The 1,660-nt window shown below is 64.7% G+C and overlaps 1 protein-coding gene across 1 annotated transcript in view; it reads left to right on the forward strand.

Annotated features, from left to right (window-relative positions):
• The first annotated feature begins 676 nt into the window (after window positions 1-676).
• DUSP8 (dual specificity phosphatase 8) overlaps window positions 677-1,660 on the forward strand; it is an 8,324-nt gene continuing 7,340 nt past the window's right edge. The window contains exon 1 of the mRNA XM_005885941.2: window positions 677-1,146. Within this exon, the coding sequence (XP_005886003.1) occupies window positions 916-1,146 (231 nt within the window). The 5' untranslated portion in view covers window positions 677-915. The remainder of the gene's footprint in view (window positions 1,147-1,660) is intronic.

Below are 1,660 nucleotides of genomic sequence, written 5' to 3' on the forward strand. Positions count from 1 at the left end.
TCCCATCTTAAAGCAAAGGCAGGGCCTGGCAGGTGGGGTGGGGTGGGGTGGCAGAGGCTTGGCACTGAGCCCCCAGGAGGGGGCTTCCACGCAGGGTTCTGCCGTCTCCTTAACCTCCTCCTCCCTCTGTTCAGCCCAAGGGTCTTTGAGACACGCTGAGGATCCCAGATATGGGTCACCCATTGACCTTTATCCTTGGGTTGCCCTCACCCCACCCCATCCTGGGATCTGCCAGCCCTTAGAAGGTGTTCCCAGAGCCCAGGCCCCCACTGTGCCGGAGCACCCGCTTTCACCACCCCCTTTTTGTGAGCGTGAGACACACCCTGCGGAGAAGGATACTGGCTGCAGACGCTGGGTGGCGAGTGCGCACCGAGCTCTAGGCCTGGGCTGCAGACCTGGGATCGTTGTGGCAGCAGAGGAGCCCCCAGGAGCCCAGCAGCCTGCAGAGGCAGCTCTGACGCCATCCCCCATCCCCTGTCTAGATTATCAGCTTATGGAGCGATTGGGTCATTCAGATCAGAGAGGAAGGGTGTGCCGCCTGGGGGGAGGGGACTTGGCAGCGAGGGGCCCTGGGGATTGGGAAGATGTGGGGACCAGAGAGGGGAGGGGAGGTAACAGAAACCCCAGGGGTGTGCCAGCCATGTGGCAGGGTCCAACGCACTGTCAGAGCTAGCAGAGGGATGCCAATCCCCTCCCCCACTTCCCCAGAGGAAGGCTGTGGGTGCATGGCAGGCTCCAGTGTCCTGGGTGCTGGGGTCACACACTGGTTCCTCCGAGGCTGCTGCTGACTGGCCACCTCTCCCTGCAGGTCTGGTACCATGCCCGGTCACTCCGAGCCCTAGGCCACACCTGGGCCATCAGAGCAGCCCCTGCTCACTTCAGGGGGCACCCCCTCCCCACTACCCACTGCCCACCATGGCCGGGGACCGGCTCCCCAGGAAGGTGATGGATGCTAGGAAGCTGGCCAGCCTGCTGCGGGGCGGGCCCGGAGGGCCGCTGGTCATCGACAGCCGCTCCTTCGTGGAGTACAACCGCTGGCACGTGCTCAGCTCCGTCAACATCTGCTGCTCCAAGCTGGTGAAGCGGCGGCTGCAGCAGGGCAAGGTCACCATCGCGGAGCTCATCCAGCCAGCCGTGCGCAGCCAGGTACCAGCGCGTCCAGTCCCACTGCCTGCCTCCCCCCCACTCCCCGGCTCCTGTCACCCCCAGGTGCAAGGCTGGGCTCCTCAGCCAGGTGTGCAGGGCCATGTCTGGGGCAGTCGCCCCCACCCTGCCCTTGAACCCAAACCGGACTCCTCAAGGTCAAAATGCTCAGAGCCACCCCCTCCCGGGCTGTTGTGGACAGCTCCCCTCCTCCTGCAGCTTCCGTCCCCAGGGCGGCTCTCACTGACCCCATCTCCCCTGCCCCTGTCTGGATCCTCACTCAGCCCCGCGTGGAGCTTTTCACACACACCAGACAAGGCTATGTCCCAGGGGCCCAGCATGGGCCCAGAGAGGGGTGCTGAGTGGATGAGCGAGATGTGACCAGGCACTGGGTGCACTGGGGCCCAGGCGGAAGCGGGCAGTGGACCAGGATGGCAGCTGGGTCAGGTCCATACTTGGGTGGCTTCGAGGACTCAGAGGAGGATGGGGCACGGCCAAGGGGCTTATAATGAGCATT

This window comes from Myotis brandtii, unplaced genomic scaffold, assembly GCF_000412655.1.
Source record: "Myotis brandtii unplaced genomic scaffold, ASM41265v1 scaffold940, whole genome shotgun sequence".
Lineage (NCBI taxonomy): Eukaryota > Metazoa > Chordata > Mammalia > Chiroptera > Vespertilionidae > Myotis > Myotis brandtii.